Source organism: Rana temporaria, chromosome 1 (genome assembly GCF_905171775.1).
Source record: "Rana temporaria chromosome 1, aRanTem1.1, whole genome shotgun sequence".
NCBI lineage: Eukaryota > Metazoa > Chordata > Amphibia > Anura > Ranidae > Rana > Rana temporaria.
The window spans coordinates 397,225,139-397,242,762 of NC_053489.1; the positions used below are offsets into that span (position 1 = coordinate 397,225,139).

Below are 17,624 nucleotides of genomic sequence, written 5' to 3' on the forward strand. Positions count from 1 at the left end.
AAAAAAAAAGAAAAAAAAACACAAAAACCCTGTGGAAGAAAAAAAAAAAGCAGCGAGCAGAAAAAAAAAAAAAAGTCATATATATATATATATATATATATATATACATATATATATACATACACATATACATACATAAATCTCCGCTCCCATGGGGAGAAAAAGAGAAAGGGGGCCCACGAAGGTCGAAGGTCGGGGCCATGCATAGGGTTCTTCCGGGGAGAGGGAAAAAAAAAAGAAAAAAAGGAAAAAAAGTGGGGTGCAGGGGGCTTTAGCCCCGATCCTCCGTTTTCCAACTGGCCCATGTATGCCTCCTCTTCTCATCAACTTTTCCCACCCCCTCTGTACGTTGTCCCCCCTTCTCTTCCTGAAGGTCAGTGCCTTTACTCTACTTGTCCATTTACCGGATCACCTTGTCTGCTAGTATCCTCTTGAGTATGAGTCTGTGGGTCCTGTCTTTGTCTTTGTCCTGACCTTGTTGGGGGTCTACTTCCATTCCCCATATAGGTCATAGGGAATAGCCAGTTTGGTATCTGGATAGGTGGTACTTCAAGGAACAGGAATAAATCTGGAAGTTCCAGTGGAGTTCTAAGTGTAAACACAGCTCCAGACTTACGGAACGTTACAGTAAGAGGGTACCCCCATCTATATGTGTACCCTTTCTCTCTGGCCAGGTCTAACATCGGGCGCAAACATGCTCTTCTCTGTAGTGTAGCCCGCGACACGTCCGGAAGAATTTTGATATGTGCACCCTCATATACCACATCCCGCATGTCCCATGCTGCCCTGAGGATCATTTCTTTTTGCTGGTACCTATACAGCCGGCAGATTATATCTCTTGGCCTCTCTAAGTTTAGGGATTTCGGGCCAGGTGTTCTATGCACCCTCTCTATTTCTGTCTCCTTTAACGGTGATTTCAGGATCATCTCAAAAATAGCCTTAATTTTCGTTTCCAGGTCCTCGTTTTCAGCGGTTTCGGGGACCCCCCTTATCCGTATATTCTTCCTACGGCTCCTGTCCTCTAAAACCTCTACCTGTAATTGTAAGTCAATTACTACTTCATCTGCCGTGTCCGCCCTGGTGTACCGTCTCGCCTCTAAGGCTTTCTCTATAGCCCCCACTCTTTGTGTGATAGACTCAATAGTGTCCTCCCTCAGCGTCACTTTTTCCGTCAGCACATTCAAATCATGCCTTACCGCGTGCAGTTCCTGGCGATGCGTCTCCTCTACCCGAAGTATCAATGTCTCAATCTCTTGCCTAGTGGGTAACTTCTCGATATCCTGTCGAGTAGGGAGAGCTGCCAGCATGGTTTTGATTTCTGCTATCTCCATCTCCTTTGCCCCCAGCTGCTTCCGGCCGTGCGCAGGGGTCACCACTGCTACTATCTGTGCCTGTGTTTGGGAGCCTCCTGCTCCGGAGGATTTTCGCTGCAGGGCAGACCTTTCTCTGCTGACTCGGCACTCGCCACCGCCTCCTCGTCCTCGGGCACCTCTATTGATGGATCCACTCGCAGCTACAGTCACCGGAGTAGCTGAAGTGAAGTAGCTCTGTATGTCACTCTGTAAGCCGGTTTTCGGGCTGTTTGTTTGATTGCTCGTCGCCCGCGTTACGTACTTGCGGCCGCTCTGCATACCGCGCTATAGGGCATCCTCTGCTAATCCAGCATTATCTTCTGTGGTAGTTCACAGTGCACGCTAGGTTCCCGTTGGAGAAGGCCCGGAGCTCCAAACAGCGTGTCTCTCACTCAGTCATCCCTTGACCACGCCCGCTTTTTCTTGATCGAGTATTTAACCAGTGTTCAGTCTTCACCCAGACTGAGTTTTCCCGACATCTCCAGAGGGGTGGCCTGGCATTGCCACCTGATATGGAGGGACTCCCATTTGTGTTTGTCGCAGATGAAGCCTTTGGTCTGGGAGAACAGCTTATGAGGCCATTCCGCCAGAGGACCCTCACCCCTGAGATGCGGCTCTCGTTTTGGCCGGACGTCATATGACGTCCTTGCTTTCCCAAGCCACAAGGGGGGTGCGCATGCCCAGCGGCCGCGATGGCCACCGGGCACCTGCGATAGCCCAGTAACTAAGCAGGGCCGTGGATCTGTGTGTGTAAACACACAGATCCACGTCCTGTCAGGGAGAGGAGACCGATGGTGTGTCCCTTGCCAGTCATATTTATACAGTAATCAATGTATTTTATAGCATGGTTCGCTTTATAAATGTGAATGGTCCCAAGAAATTTGTCAAAAGTGTCCGATGTGTCCACCGCAATATCGCAGTCACGATAAAAATCTCAAATCCCTATTTTGTAGCCACTGTAACTTTTGCGCAAACCAATCAATATACGCTTATTGCGATTTTTTTTTTTACCAAAAATATGTAGAAGAATACATATCGGGCAAATCTGAGAAAAACATTTTTTTATACATTTTTTCGGGATATTTATTATAGCAAAAAGTACAAAATATAGCTTTTTCAAAACTGACACTTTTCTTTTGTTTATAGCGCAAAAAAAAAAATCCGCAGGGGTGATCAAATACCACCAAAAGAAAGCTCTATTTGTGGGGAAAAAATTATAAAAATGTGATTTGGGTACAGTGTTGCATGACCGCGCAGTTGTCATTCAAAGTGTGACAGCGCTGAAAGCTGAAAAATGGCTTGGGCAGGAAGGGGGTGAAATTGCCCGGTATTGAGGTGGTTACCACTTAAGGACCGGCTCCTGCACATTTACATTGGCAGAATGGCACAGCTGGGCACAGGCACATACCTGTACATCCCCTTTAAGTGCCCAGCCGTGAGTCGCCTGTGCGCCGCGGGCACGCGCCCAGCGACCCGGTCCGAAGCTCCGTGACCGCGGCCGCGAGACCCCGGTGTCCCACGATCGGTCACAGGAGCTGAAGAACGGGGAGAGGTGTGTGTAAACACACCTTCCCCGTTCTTCACAGTGGCAATGTCACTGATCGCCTGTTCCCGGTTATAGGGAAAGGCGATTAGTGACATCACGCGTCCAGCCCCGCCCCCTACAGTTATAAACACATATGAGGTCACACATAACCCCTACAGCACCCCCTAGTGGTTAACTCCTAAACTGCAATTGTCATTTTCACAGTAAACAATGCATTTGTATAGCAATTTTTGCTGTGAAAATGACAATGGTCCCAAAAATGTGTCAGAATTGTCTGATGTGTCCGTCATAATGCCGCCGTCACGAAAAAAATCTCTGATCGCTGCCATTGGTAGTGAAAAAAAAATATTAATAAAAATGCCATAAAACTATCCCCTATTTTTTAAACGCTATAAATTTTGCGCAAACCAATCGTTAAACGCTTATTGCGATTTTTTTTACCAAAAATATGTACAAGAATACGTATCAGCCTAAACTGAGAAAAAAAAGTGTTTTTATATCTTTTTTGGGGATATTTATTAAAGTAAAAAATATTGTTTTTTTTTCACAATTGTCGCTCTATTTTTGTTTATAGCGCAAAAAATAAAAACCGCAGAGGTGATCAAATACCACCAAAAGAAAGCTCCATTTGTGGGAAAAAAATTACGCCAATTTTGTTCGGGAGCCACATCGCACGACTGCGCAATTGTCAGTTAAAGCGACGCAGTGCCGAATCGCAAAAACTGGCCTGGTCCTTTACCTGCATAATGGTCCGGTTCTTAAGTTGTTAAAGACAAAAATATAAGGCCCACTTATCAGATTCCTCACCCCCTCTGATGGCCCATTGTAAACATTTTAGGAAGGGTTCTAGCTGAGTTTGGGACCCCCAAAAAAAGCCTCTGCCTGAAATTAATGAGAACAAAAACATTTATATACATTTTAGGGTAAAGCACTACAATGGAGCTAACAAAATATATTGTTAAGTGACTAGGCTAGGTGTGTATGGGCAAAGTATAGCATGCTGGAGAGGTTAGTGAAGGGAAATATGCATGCAGGCCAAAATGGAGCATTAAAAGCTTACAGCATGCATGGGGACAAAGGGGACATTCACAGCATATTACAATCATGATAATTAGTGAATGATGACAGAAATACAATACATTAGCATACATTAAATACATAGGATGTGATGTTAAAGGAGAAAACTTACCTTAATATAGTCCTTCTGCAGGACTTGGATGATGACAGAACAGGTCTCTGGGATAATGATGCCTGTCTTGAACTTGAGGTCCTGCAGACTTCTCCCAGTTGCCAAGTACCGCAACGTGGCGATTAGCCTCTGCTCGGGAGTGATGGCTTGTCGCATGCAGGTGTCCTGCTTTGTGATACAAGGGGACAGCAAAGCCAACAGATGGTGGAAACGGGGTCCTTCATCCGGAGATAATTCCTGAAGTCATCAGGATTATTCTCCTGGATCTCCCGCAGCAGACATATGACAGAATTGGTCACGCTGGAGCAACCAATTCTTCGTCCATGAACTCCTCCCCACCCTGTTCATGGACTGGGCTTGGGTCAAAGTAAGAACCCCAACACCAAGCCCCTGCACAGCACAAACTTCTACGATGAGTACGTAGCCGCAACATGGCTAGAAAACGGTCGGCTGATCAGAAGGAACTAACAGAACGCGCTGAAGAACAGTAAGGCCTATGAAGAACGACCTCAAAACCAGAAACGAGCATAAATGAATGCACTGAAAGACAGACACAAACCCACAAACACCAACTGAACAGCAGAAAACAATCTGAAAAGAACCAAGACTGTAAAAGCGTGAATCATCTCTCAAACTTTGAATAACATGAGATTAGCAAAAGCAGCCCAAAGGGTGGTGCCGTTGGAATGGAACTTCCCCTTTATAGTGCAGTCGTACGTGTTGTACGTCACCACGTTCTTGAAGAGCGGAATTAGGTGTGACAGTGTGTATACAAGACAAGCTTGAGTGGGATTCCGTCGGGAAAACCATCTGTTTTTTTTCCGGATGGGAAAACCGCTTGTGTGTACACAGCATTAGAATTCTTTCATAGTTTTGATGGTGAATGAGAGCTCTCAGCTTTAAATGTAGCCATTATTTTAGGCCCTGAAGAGGGTGTTTTCAGAAATATTATAACCAATCCAAGGGTCCTTAAGACCCATCTCCTTACTCCTGTTCACCTCCAAACTTCTACAATGCCTTGTCTGAGCTGCTACCTCACATCAGCCTTCTTGACCCCTTACAGTCTGGCTTTTACCTGCAATGCTCCGCAGAAGCTACTCAATACTCATACCATTAAACATCTCTGCTGTTCCTTTGATAGAGTTGATCACCTACTCCTTCCCTAAAATAACCTCTCCTTTTGCCTCCAAGACTCAACTCTTTCCAGATTCTCATACTACCCATATAAGCACTCCTTCAGTGTCACCTACTCTGCCGCCTCCTTTTCCTCTTTCTGTAGGGATTCCCCCAAGGCTCTGTCATTGGACCTCTTCCATTGTCTTTCCCTTATCACCTCTGCCCATGCTTGTGTACAGGATTTCTCGAGAGCCTCTCCCCGCCTCTTGAACTCCCTACCTCCACCTGTACAACTATTTCCTTCTCTGCATTTTAGCAATCCCTAAAACCCATCACTTCAGAGAATTCTATGCTGCCTCAACCTAACAAATGAAATTCCAAACAGCTCATCCCCACACAGGTAGTACCTTTTGTTTCACTTGCTCTTCCTTCCTTGGATGTTAAGTTCTTGGAAGCAGGTCTCTCCTAACCCTCTTGTCTTAAATTGTTTTCTAACTGTGCTATCTACCCTTTTTTTTTTAAATCACTGCATAATGTATAATAATAATACAGGGTCTAAGGGGAAGATGTGGTAAAGTGTTCTTTAACTACTTGTCGACCAGCCGCCGTTCATACGCAGTTATACGGCGGCAGGTCGGCTCTGCTGGGTGAGATCACGTAGATCTACGTCATCTCGCCGTTCAGCCCCCCGCTCGCCCCTGATCCCCACGCGCCTGCCCGGCGGGTGCGCTCACCGCCGGGCACCCGCAATCGCTCGTTACAGAGCGAGAACCGGGAGCTGTGTGTGTAAACACACAGCTCCCAGTCCTGTCAGGGGGGGAAATGACCTATCGTCTGTTCATACAATGTATGAACAGCGATTTGTCATTTACCCATGTCAGTCCCACTCCCCCTTCAGTTAGAACACACCCAGGGAACATGATTAACCCCTTCCTCGCCCCTAGTGTTAACCCCTTCACTGCCAGTGGCATTTTTATAGTAATCAATGCATTTTTATAGCACTGATCGCTATAAAAACGCAAATGGTCCCAAAAATGTGTCAAAAGTGTCCGAAGTGTCCGTCATAATGTCGCAGTACCGATAAAAATTGCTAATCGCCGCCATTACTAGTAAAAAAAAAAATATTAATAAAAATGCCATAAAACTATTCCCTATTTTGTAAACACTATAACTTTTGCGCAAACCAATCAATAAACGCTTATTGCGATTTTTTTACGAAAAGTATGTAGAAGAATACGTATCGGCCTAAACTGAGGAAATAATTTTTTTATATATATTTTTGGGGGAAATTTATTATAGCAAAAAAATAGAATTTTTTTTCAAAATGTTCATTCTATTTTTGTCTATAGCGCAAAAACTAAAAACCGCAGAGGTGATCAAATACCACCAAAAGAAAGCTCTATTTGTGGGAAAAAAAGGATGCCAATTTTGTTAGGGAGCCACGTCGCACGACCGCGCAATTGTCAGTTAAAACGACGCAGTGCCGAATCGCAAAAAGTGGCCCGGTCATTGACCAGCAATATGGTCCGGAGCTAAAGTGGTTAAAGCTCAAGCAGACACTCCTTTAGTGCTATATATATATATATATATATATATATATATATATATATATATGTGTATATATATATATATATATATATATATATATATAAATTCAAAAGTATTGGGACACCTGCCTTTACACGCACATGAACTTTAATGGCATCTCTGTCTTAGTCCGTAGGGTTCAATATTGAGTTGGCTCACCCTTTGCAGCTATAACAGCTTCAACTCTTCTGGGAAGGCTGTCCACAAGATTTAGGAGTGTGTCTATGGGAATGTTTAACCATTCTTACAGAAGCACATTTGTGCAGTCAGGCACTGATGTTGGACGAGAAGGCCTGACTCACATTCTCCGCTCTAATTCAGCTCAAATGTGTTATATTGGGTTTAGGTCAGGACTCTGTGCAGGCCAGTTAAGTTCCTTCACCCCAAACTCACTTATCCATGTCTTAATGGACCTTGCTTTGTGCACTGGTGCGCAAGCATGTTGGAACAGGAAGGGGCCATCCCCATACTGTTCCCACAAAGTTGGGAGCATGAAATTGTCCAAAACGTCTTAGTATGCTGACGCCTTAAGCGTTTACTTCACTGGGACTAAGGGGTCAAGCGAACCGCTGAAAAACAACCCCACACCATAATCCCCCTCCATGATTTGGACCAGTGCAAAAAGAAGGATACAGAAAGACATGGTTCAGAGAGTTTGGGGTGTAGGAACTTGACTGGCCTGCACAGAGTCCTGACATCAACCCGATAGAACACATTTGGGGTGAATTAGAACGGAGACTGCAATTCAGGCTTTCTTGTCCAACATCAGTGCCTGACCTCACAAATGCGTTTCTGGAAGAACGGTCAAACATTCCTATAGACACACTCCTAAACCTTGTGGACAGCCTTCTGAGAAGATTTGAAGTTGTTATAGCTGCAAAAGGTCGGTCAACTCAATATTCAACCATACGGACTAAGACAGGGATGCTATTAAAGTTCATGTGTGTGTAAAGGCAGGCACCCCAATACTTTTGACTATATAGTGTATATCCATCTGATCTGAATTTTTCAGCCCAGCAACCAACTTACAGTACTTTTGAACAGAATAAAATTATGATTTAATAGACACCAAACATGATATGGATCTTATGCATATTGTCCTTCGGTAATGTGTCCCATCTGATTTCTGTGCCTCGTAATGTAGATGTGTTTGGTGTCTGATTGTTATTGCTTTATACATTTGTTAAAAACACTGTTTATGACTGCAACTTTAGTACACTTTTTAGTAATTTACTGTTAGCAAAGCAGGAGTTGTGGAATATGAAAAGATTTAACATCCACCAGCTTCGTGATGTCGTCATGTGGAAGAGGACTCCAGTGGCAACCTGTGAATCTCTGGTGAACTCCATACCCAAGAGGATTAAGGCAGTGCTGGAAAATAATGGTGGCCACACAAAATATTGACACTTTGGGCACAATTTGGACATTTTCACTTAGGCCTCGTACACACGACCGAGAAACTCGACGGGCGAAACACATCGAGTTCCTCGTCGAGTTCCTTGTTAGGCCCCGTACACACGGCCGAGGAACTCGACGTGCCAAACACATCGAGTTCCTCGGCCAGTTCAGTCCTGGAGCCGCCGAGGACCTCGGCGGGCCGAGTTCTCCTATAGAACAACGAGGAAATAGAGAACATGTTCTCTATTTCCTCGCCGAGGTCCTCGTCGGCTTCCTCGGCCGAAAGTGTACACACGGCCGGGTTTCTCGGCAGAATTCAGCCAGAAACTCGGTCGGAAGCTGAATTCTGCCGAGGAAACTGGTCGTGTGTACGGGGCCTGAGGAACTCCACAAGCTTGCTTTGCGTACACACAGTCAAGCCAAAATCTCCTTGTTCTCAAACGCAGTGACATACAACACATACAACGGCAGGGGAAGTTCGATTCCACTGGCACAACTCTTGGGGCTGCTTTTGCTAATTTCATGTGTTTGCGTGTTAAATAAAAGTTTGGTAAGAGACGATTTGCACTTTTCAGTCTGTTACAGCTTTAAAAATGTGTTATCTCCATTACAAACGCTACTTTTACTCCTGTCTCATACTTTAATCTGAGCAAGCGCGGGTTTCTTAGCATACAGACGTTCAAGTTTCTCGTCGAAAACCAGCCCGTCGAGGATCTCGACGAGCCAAATCAGACTCCCGTCGAGGAAATAGAGAACTTGCTCTCTTTTTGGCTCGACGAGGTTCTCGACAGTTTCCTCTACGAAAATGTACACACGACTGGTTTCCTCTGCAAAAAAATATCTCCCAGCAAGGTTCTTGCTGGTTTTTGCCGAGAAACTCGGTCGTGTGTACGAGGCCTTAGGGGTGTACTCACTTTTGTTGCCAGCGGGTTATTTTGAGGGGACAGCAAATTTACACTGTTATACAAGCTGTACACTCTACTTTACATTGTAGCAAAGTGTAATTTTTTCAGTGTTGCCACATGAAAAGATATTATATATATATATATATATATATATATATATATATATATATATATATATATATATATATATATATATATATATAGTTTTTTTTTCTGAGGGGGTTAGAATTCAGCTTTAAGTTCTTTGGGAAAGGAGGCCTCTGCAGGTGAAAAGATTGCTGAGATCACAAACCCCTTTCTGAGTACATTTGTATGGGTGCCAGGTGAGCTCTGTTATCCTTCTGGTTGTGTTTCTTGTCTAAGTACAGTTTCTGATTAATTCCCTCTTTTTGACATTTGACTTCCCCACATACATTTTCTAACATCCTCCCTGGATATCCAGTACGTTTTAGTCTCTGGTTACCCTACTCCAGCACTAGGAGGCTCCAAATTCCCAGTACACACCAGCAGTCCTTTGATGGTTGCTACAATAATGTTGTGTGACATTTGTGGTTAGTTTTAAAATATGGGACAGTCTTAGCAGTTGTAGGGCAATAAAGATGCATCCCTTCACATGTTCACTGTCAGTATATAACTTTTCCCTCTGCTAGTAAGGACTTTCTTTTTTTTCATCAGTGCTAGCCTCTAAATTAAATGCTCATAATATTTGCCCTGACATTCTGACACAATAACTAATTTAATATTCTAATGATGACACACATTAGACTTTGGCAGGAGCAGTGATGTTCTGAATGACCTCATTTAACAACGCAGACAATTCCTTACCGTGACTCACATCTGATTTTCTTTTTACGAAGCATGAGTGTAAAGAAAAAAAAAAAAAAAGAATTTCAGGAAATGTCAGCAGACGTAAAAAGTAAAAACAGGGGGAATGACAAAAAGGGGGCAGCGGTGGAATAGTAAAGAATCCCTTTTCCAGTTCTGTAGGGCTTGGTAATTTTGGCAACCAATGTGGGCGGGGAAATGAATGGGACTACAGGCATATTTAGCTTGTCAGTTCTCAGTTGCTCAGACTTGCAAAAGGGTTTTCCTTAACAAGCTGTCGGTTTCCTTTTTATATGCTTCAGTTGCTTCCATTGCACAAGCTGAAAAACCTATAGTATAGTATAACCTCATAGACAAACTACATCCTAACAGCAGTACCTACAAGCAAAAAAAAAAAAATCTCCAGGAATTTACAAGAATCAAGGTGGATTTTTTTTTTTCCTTTTTAAAGCGCTCAAGTGTATTCAAAAAGCCTTGAAATATGATCGCTTTAGTGCTCCCATGGATATGCATGTTAATTGTGAACTCCTTGACTCGTAAGTAATATTCTTTGTATGTCTTTTAGGTAAATGCATGCACAGGTTTAACAGCAGTTTAAAGGCTGTGATACTTTGTCCAAAGCAAAAAAAAAAATGACAGCTTTGAACTTACTATGCATTTAACATTAGCCTTTGCTGTAAACTGAATAATTGTTGCAGACAGATATATTCAATTTTCTGTTATGAGTTACTAATTATTTTAAATATTAAAGGGATTTTTTTTTCTTTAGCTTGTATATATTGAACATCATTTATGTGTTTTATCTTAACAGTAAAGTGTAGTGGATTGTATTAATACTTTACAAATAAATAAGTTAATAAACTGCCATCCTCCTATCATAAAATGGAGATAAAGATGAAAGCACCGGATACGAGACTGTACATATAAACAGTAGTGGTACAGCTCTCAGCTGTTTAAGTGAAGCTTAGAACATATGAAGGCAAATGCAGTTGTAGAACAGACTTTGTTAAATTGAAAAGGTACGTCCACATAAATCCTTGTGCCTGAGAATTGCCAGGGTTTCCGCTGTGCCTCTAAAATGCATGCTAAAGTTATTGTTTTAAAGCATAGTGAAAATATACAAAGCTGTAAGATTTGCTCTTTAGTTAGGAAAGGCAAGATCACGTGTAGCAACAACAACAACGAAAACAAGTCTATTTCATCTGGGTGCAATACAGCTTTTCCAACTCATGTGCATATGCACAGGAGATGTAAAGAAGGTCTGCAAAAAAAAAAAAAAAAAAACGAATGTGGAAGTTTATGTGTGAATTCCTGATTTGACTTGCTTGAAGGAAAGCAGAAAATGTAATGTTCCTAGAGGTTCTTGGTAAGAGGGGTAAGCTGTTGCCTGCAGGAACATATTAATTGGAACAATAAATGGGGAACAGTTTTAAGTAGCATGGACATGGATGATGAGAAGCAAATAAGGCTATTTAGGAATCTGCTGCTTAGTCCCACTGCTGCTCAGTGCTTTCACTCATTCATTCATTCATTCTTCAGTCATCCTTTACATTTGACACATAGCAGGTTCATAAAGGGGCTCTGAGCATCACTCATATTTCCAAACACTGAAATTGGCATAGTATTTCTAATGAATGCTTGGTGTGAGTGGGGCATATGCATATGCTTTTATCTCTTATTTGCATTAATACATGCAAAAGTATGATTTGAGCACTAATTTGACAATTGAAACTTTTTTTTTTTTTTGTTATCAGAATATGTACAATGAATTACATTTTTTAATCAGAATATGTACAATTGAATTACGTTTTTTTTAATCAGAATATGTACACTTAAATTACATTTTTTTAATCAGAAAATGTACAATTGAATCATGTTTACTTAAAATTTTGCAAAATCGAATCGCCCCCCTTTAAGAATGGAGAGCAGGTACTTTTTTTTCAGTTTGCTAAAATCCACAGGCACAAATTACTATTATATCTTAAGTATAGATATTTTCTTTATTGTTTTATGGCATAATATATATCATATATTTAATATAGTATTGATCTGGTGCTGATAGCATGTTATTGTGGTGACTATATGGTCTGTGTGAATAGTGTGTAAATTTGGAAACATTGTTGTGCAGCTTGACGCAGTGTTTGGAGCTGCATGGGTTGCCTTTAAGAAACAATATTGCTTGGCTGAGGTATCATATTTTCTAGGTTTTCAAGAAATATGAGGTATCATATTGTTATCATTAACACATCAGAGTCTGAGGACCTGGTATTATACAAAACATAACATTTACATGTAAAGGTAGAGCATAGCTGCAGCGTACCAGAGAAAGCCAATGAAGCCTTATGTACTTGGGGAAATTGTGAAAAAGCCCATACTCAATGATTGCTATGCTTATACGTCTTAGTCATTAGCAAATTATTAAATGTACATGTGAACAGACAGACAAAACAGACATGTGAACAGACAGCACAATGCAGCCATGCTGCATGTGTATGTATACAGATCCATACAGTAGGCAAAATGTTCAGTATAAATTTCACAAATCTTAGTGCACAAAAAGTATTTTTGCATGTGCAACATGGCTAGGAACATACATTTTGCATTTGCCTTTTTTTTGCCTAGAAAAAGGAGTATCAGACTTTTTTTAAACAGTCAAAATTTATTAATACATTGTTTTTACAATTGCAATAATGCAAGGAAAGGAAAATATATTGCAAGTCTTTTCTAAAATAATTGTTGTAGATCTCAGGATTTCCATTTTGTGGAATAGCGATTTCACTACTTAGAGTTGTGACATCGTATGCCTCTCATGTTGTGCAGCCATAAACGTAGACATATCTTACTTGTCGAGCTAAGACAGAAAACAGCTCATACATTTGCTTGAAACATTATCATGGGTAAGTTTAAGTTGTTAGTTAAAAATTAAATATCTGCTTTCAATTTTTTACAGTTTCTGTGAGTAATATTGATGACCACTTAATTTTTAGTATACATCTGAGAATTAATTGATCACAGATAATGCAAGTGCAATTTAGTGGCAGGCGTGGTGCAAAAACACTGCAGTTTGTGACAGGGCTGATTCTTTTTTGGGGGATAAGGTAAAATCTGGGATTTGGCAGAAATTTTTTTAACTTAACCTCAATCAAGCAATTTACATTACTGCATGGATCCATGTTTACATGTTTCTTGCTGAGGGACATGGCCTACCAGGGTGTTAGAAAGCCTTGTTTTCTTTAACATTATACAATAAAGGAAATATAATATTGTAGGGAGTGATTCTACGTTTTAAATTTCAGCCACCAATTTGGCCTGACTGCACTTAGATTTTGGCCAGCATCTGTGTCAATGAATGCTGAAAAAGACTTTAATTTAATTTTCAGCTCAACGTTTGTACTGACTGTAAGTACAGACTGCTGGAACTACTCTCATTTCTTTCACTTTAACAAGTGGTCTGGTCTGTGCCGCTCAGTGACCAAGAAATTGTAATAAAATCAGTTTAACAAAGCAGACCTGGGGTCACATAGAATTGTACGTGTTAAAAACATCTTGTACTTGTTAAAACCATCTCCCTGTTTCTAAATTGCCTTGTTTCATCATTAGGAAACCTGCATAGAGTTCACAATACAAAAAAAAAAGCTATGAACAGAAGTTGGATGCTTTTTCCAAATTAAAGATATTTTTTCTTTTGGTCCAAAGTGGCACCAGATGGGATTTGCAATCGTATGTTATTTATTAGAGTCTATTGGATGCTAGATGAGGCAAATAAGTAAAACTCTTTCAGAAATATGACATCTATTGATTACAGGTAAAATAATGTTCTACAATGGAGTCAGTCTTTCCAATGCATTCATGACTACTGAAGTGTTAGTCTTTGACCCTTATGTTACTTGTAATATTGACTAAGATTTCAAGTTATATCGTTATGAAGTCGTTATGAAGTTATTCTCTTGTTTCATATAAGTTCTGTGCATGTGCACAAAACACCCTAGAGAAGCATATTTAATGAAGATTTTTTGCTGCTTTTTTATTTCTGGCCTACCAACTTACATTCAGTACAATTATGAACAGACATCACTGTTAAAGTACACATGCACTGTGCTAAACTGTAGGACAATGTAAGTGTTTACAACTGTATAGCAGTTTGTTTATTTAGGGAGAATCATATTAGATCAGAGCCAACAAGTTGGTATCTGAAATGAGTAGGATGTTGTTTTTCAGGGACTTTATATTCTTCTTTCCTAGTTTAGCTGGCATAAGTTGACACACCTTGCCCAATAAGTACTGTCCAGTAGATATGCATGCTGGGTAACAAAGCAGTCCGCTCATTCCATAAAGAATTACCATAAGCCCTTCTGCATTAGTGCCTTTACTATGCTTAAACGTTAGAGGTTTAAGTGGATTAGGGTCATATAACTGAAATGGGCACTAAAAACTCCCACACATGTATAGTAATTATCTATAAGTGCCTTTAACCTGCCTGTTTATCTCTCCTGAAAATAAACATTTTAGTACATACAGGATGCTAAGTAGATCAATGCATTCAATGAAATCCTAAGGACATGAACACCCTACATAACAGAATTTGTGTAACTACTGTAGACTAGAATCATATTGATACATGTTCTGTTGCACATCCCCTCTTTTAGCGCTTAATCTGAAGTATGGTGTAAAAAAAAATGTATATCTAAAGGTAAATAACAGATTAAAAAGGCAAAGTGTGCCAAAAACAAACAGATAACATTATGCCACATCAAGCTTCTTCTCCAGCATGAACATGATTGGATCATGCCAGTTTTAGGATTAAATAAAATATAGACAGCATTTTTAAAACAGAAAACCAATGGAAATTGTATTTAAACTAGTAAAACTTACAGTAATTATCAAATATAGTTCCCTAAATACGTTACACCTTTTTAGATATATTTCACAAATAACCCATAACCATGTTATAAATAGGCAAAATCAATTAATATTTCTCATGACTGATCTGTGTTATGCTGTGCTTGATCTGTATTGTGCTAGGAGGGGTAAACTGGTAAAAAATATGGTTGTAACTTTTTATATAAAAAAACACCTACAACTAAGTAGAGTGTTCTCTATTTGAAATCATTGTGCTGATGCCTTTGAGCATATAACGCACATGTAATGTACACAATATTGGTATTTAGAGTATGCTTTACCAAAGGTTGACTAGGCCAATTAATCTATTTTCTCTTTAAAACCATTCTCAGAAAGAAGGGAAATTGCTTTTTTCACCTAATTAGGTTTCCTGTTTGAAATGCCTTAGCCAAAGTTGCAGCATTGAAGCACAGTCTAACTAATTTGCCCAACAGTAAGGCCTCTGAAATATTTTATTTTGATTTGTAAAATTTTCATCTAAGTGTAACCTTAAAATGACTATAACTAGTTCCTAATATTTCCAATGAAAGTACATCTTATAAAGAATTAGGCATTTTTTTTGAGTATGCAGTACATCTATGAGGAACAAAATTACTGTTGACCATGTAAACATATACTCATATTGCATGTAAATGTATTACTGTATGGATGTCTGCTAGGAAAACTGATAATAAAAAATTTACAATGGCACAAAAGCCATAGTATTGGCTAAAAAAACCTCCTACTGAGTAAACAACATTATAACCCTCTATAGCTTTTCTCTCTATATATAATTAGCCATAAGGGTTATGGCTAATGTTGCTCTTTAATATTATGCAAATCATTTACTATATAAGTATATTTTGTTAGCCCAGCAAATCTGTGCTCTTTTCAAACACGCAGTTAGTTTAGGAAAAATGTATAAAGGAATTTTTTTTTAATGAAATATTTAAAGGGAGCAAATGTTAGCTTGGCCAGCATAACAATGACTCTTTTAGTAAATCAGGTGTAAACAGGTGTGATTGGGGGATTGTCTTTATTAACCTCTGACTTAGTTAAGTGCCAGTTACCATTTACCTGTGAAACTGTGGAGTTGATTTACTAAAACTGGTGAGCGCAAAACCTGGTGCAGCTGTGCATGGTCAGCTTCTAACTTCAGCTTGTTCAATTAAACATTTACAAAAAAATGGAAGATGATTGGTTTCTATGTAGAGTTGCACCAGATTTTGCACTTTCCAGTCTTGGTAAATCAACCCCTTTGTCTAAATTGCAGTTTGATGAAATATGTTATGGTACATCTTTTGTTACCAAGCCTTGGTAACAGTTATTGAAGTATATGAGTAAGGAAAGTTTTAATACTTACCTAAACAATGTGAGCAGAGAAATAAAATATAAGATTTCATACTTAAAAAAAATAATAATATTACTTTCTCTCTTACTATTTGCAATTATTTTGTGATAAATAAGTATAGCAAATTAATTACAGAACATGATGGAAATGTATTAACACATGTATATTGTGTATGTATTGTTATATGTATTTTCTTAATCGTACTGTTTACTAACAGATAATCATACCATTCAATGAACAGTTTAACAGGTATTTTCATTTTAAAACTTCATAAAACTACTATTGCAGTATAAACAAAATAGCAAAATGCCCAACTTGCATTGCATAGATACAGGCATGATCAATAACTGATGATTTGCAATGTGCAGTAAACTATATTAACTACATAGACATTTTCATACATGTCTCTTTGGGTCATTGACATTTTTTTGAGCACTTCTAAAATCTCATTGCAGAATTTGGTGAACCATACCTAAATATGTTTTTTTCCTTTTAAAATAGACCCACCCATAGCTTATTCCACTCTGCATTCATTACATTGCTAGCAGTGCTCCTTATGGTGACTGTTTTCCAGAGAATGTTGAACATTTAAATCTGTAAGTAAGGCATTTTACAGGACAACATTTTTTTTTGTATCTGTAAAAAAAAAATATTTGCAAGCAAGAGATGAGAGGAAATTGTATAATTTTGTCAGCAAATAACTTTAAAAAAATGTAAACAGGATTCTCTGCATTATTGAATATAAGATTGATATGTCAGGTGACATCTGTGTAACATTGATTTGCTAGCAGAGTCCCAGCAAGATTTTTACAAGTTGTTGCTAGCTTGTATATGTTGTCACTTGCTGCTTTTTACATAAATAAATATGGTGGCCTCCTTATGAGTTCCTTTCAGCCGTTCTGTTCCTAGCTACCCTTAATGTAAGACCAAGCTATTGACATATTTTGAAGTCATATTGGTTAATAATAGGACTGATAATGATTTTGACAGACTAGAAAAGAGAGTATGAGTACATATAGCTCAATCCATTTAGTGTCGATAATTATAAAAAGATCTAGAGCACTAAGTTTATAAGCATATTGTCCGTACTGGTATTACTAGATTTGGCACCTTCATACCTAAATTATTTTAGTCAATACAACCTACCATTTTCTGAACACATATGTCATGTTTATCTCAGTGATGTACCTCAGAAGTCTCATTTATCAAGTCATCAGAAAGAAAGAACTTCTTGTACTCCATAGCAATCAATTACGTTCTGTCATTTTTTCGGTGCAGGTTTGATGGTATATAGTAGAATTTTTTTTGTGAAAATACAGCTTTTATTTTCTAAACTTAGCTGAGAGATAATCAAGAAGGATTTTAGTGAAGTAATATTATTTCTTTTAAAAATAATATCCCCACAGGTCATTCATTTTGAGTATGATTAACTTCTCAAAAATTTAGTTTGCTTGGAATACCTGTATTTATCATTTTA

At 39.3% G+C, this 17,624-nt stretch overlaps 1 protein-coding gene across 4 annotated transcripts in view; it reads left to right on the forward strand.

The window, feature by feature from the left end:
• The first annotated feature begins 9,859 nt into the window (after positions 1 to 9,859).
• Positions 9,860 to 17,624, forward strand: part of CRLF1 (cytokine receptor like factor 1) — a 186,353-nt gene continuing 178,588 nt past the window's right edge. The window contains exon 1 of one of the 4 annotated variants that reach the window (XM_040322886.1): positions 9,860 to 10,454. In XM_040322886.1, the coding sequence (XP_040178820.1) occupies positions 10,400 to 10,454 (55 nt within the window). In that variant the 5' untranslated portion in view covers positions 9,860 to 10,399. The remainder of the gene's footprint in view (positions 10,455 to 17,624) is intronic. The other 3 variants (XM_040322895.1, XM_040322911.1, XM_040322904.1) reach the window with 3 other exon arrangements.